This window comes from Aplysia californica, unplaced genomic scaffold (assembly GCF_000002075.1).
Source record: "Aplysia californica isolate F4 #8 unplaced genomic scaffold, AplCal3.0 scaffold00228, whole genome shotgun sequence".
In the NCBI taxonomy this organism is placed as follows: Eukaryota; Metazoa; Mollusca; class Gastropoda; order Aplysiida; family Aplysiidae; genus Aplysia; species Aplysia californica.
In genome coordinates this window covers 596631-598304 of record NW_004797498.1, presented here as the reverse complement: position 1 = coordinate 598304, position 1674 = coordinate 596631, and the positions used below count along the sequence as shown (strand labels likewise).

The window sequence follows — 1674 nt, the reverse complement described above, 5'->3', positions numbered from 1 at the left end:
CCTTACGTTGACCCCACAAAGGGTGGAGACCCCAGAGGAGTGTAGTAGGTCAAGGAAGTTCTGATTTAGGTCAGACACTCCTAGAATAACAACCTTCCACATCATGGCTAAAATCAAAGATCAGAACAAACTAGGCCATGTCAACTTGCCACGACCTTTGTCTTATCAAAGTCAAGGTCTGCGCAAACCACCCTGACTTGACTGGATCGTATCCAACTGGCAAATACAAGTTATGAGTACAAAGAATTTAAGGCAAAACTGCCATGCAAGACCGAGAGTCTTGCTAATAATCATATATTATAGTTGATTTTAAAATTCAGAACTTTCTGGGAATGTGATCACCCATACTGAGTACCTCAAAAATAAATGAAAATAAACTATTAGATGTATTGTCCACATTGGAGAATATCACTCCTTTATAAAACGAAAAACGCAATGAAAAGACTGAGACATATAGTAAAAATCGTTATCAACTAAGAGTTCCTTAAGAATTTCCTGAGTAACACAGCAGAGAAAATTAGCTCCAAGGTAAAATAAATAATGTAATAGACGTGTAAAGTGACGGCAATGGCCTTGTGGTTAGGCTACCGGACTCGTAATCGTGAAGTGGCGTATTCGGGGGGTTCAAGACGCGGGCGCGATGTTGTGTCTTTGAGAAAAACATTTTACACGAATTTTCCTCACTTTCCCCAGGTGGGAATCTGTACTCGGCTATTGTCAGCGAAAGATCTTGTCAGTATGTTAGTGCTTTAGCGTCCATAAATGGCAGCTTCCCAAGAAGCTGAGTTTGTTTCAGAATGCTCTCAGGTCTGCTGGGGTAATAATATAGATTGTGAAGCGCATATAACTTGTTTTTGAGCGGGGATTTGCGCTATACGAATGCTATCTATTATTATATGTGCAGTCGCCTGCTGAACAGCCCCTGCATTATGCTGATGGCCTTAGATTAGATACAAATGATGCACGTTTTGTTAGCAAACTTTTTTTCCCGCAGATAGTAAAAAATAAACAGACTGGGGTATCCAAACTGGCCTCGGGAAATAGATTTGTAAATGCTTCGGTCTCATGTCTATTTTGGTTCCTTTATAACAGGCCTATTGTTTTCGTTCAATTTGGTAATAATTTTACGGTGCTCACAACTACAGAAGGTCATATGAGCGTGCGGGACCCAAGTTGCTAGTTTTGTAATTGGTCGGACAGCTGAGGATATTCTTTTAAAGAGGCGTGCTGCACAATGTGATTTCCAAGCTATTAAAAGCAAACAAACATCGGAGAGAAAGCCATGAGCAAGACCTTAGTAATGTGATTTCTGGCTGAGGCCATCGATGCGGATACATACGAGTAATTGAGGCCAACCTGTTTGAACAGTCCAGCCGCTCCCAGTGACTTGTTCGCTCCAGTAGCCAGATAAGGGGTCACTGGGAAGAGTGTCTACAGTGAACCAGTGCTCAGTCATTGGTCCATAGCCACATGCTTTAAACGATGTTTGATTCCAATTGGTAGCAAGTATCTGGAATAATAATTTTTTTTTAAAATTACTGTAGTACTCCTTCTGGACAGGTTTTAAACAAAAGTGATGCTCGTTTACCGAAAGTCCATTTCATATGTCAGCAAAACCAGAGAGAGAGAGAGAGAGAGAGAGAGAGAGAGAGAGAGAGAGAGAGAGAGAGGTGT

The 1674-nt window shown here is 41.2% G+C and overlaps 1 protein-coding gene across 1 annotated transcript in view; it reads right to left on the bottom strand.

Annotated features, from left to right (window-relative positions):
- The window catches only part of LOC101859863, an 11939-nt gene that overhangs the window by 2988 nt on the left and 7277 nt on the right, over positions 1-1674 (bottom strand). The window contains exon 4 of the mRNA XM_013083376.2: positions 1357-1510. Within this exon, the coding sequence (XP_012938830.1) occupies positions 1357-1510 (154 nt within the window). The remainder of the gene's footprint in view (positions 1-1356; positions 1511-1674) is intronic.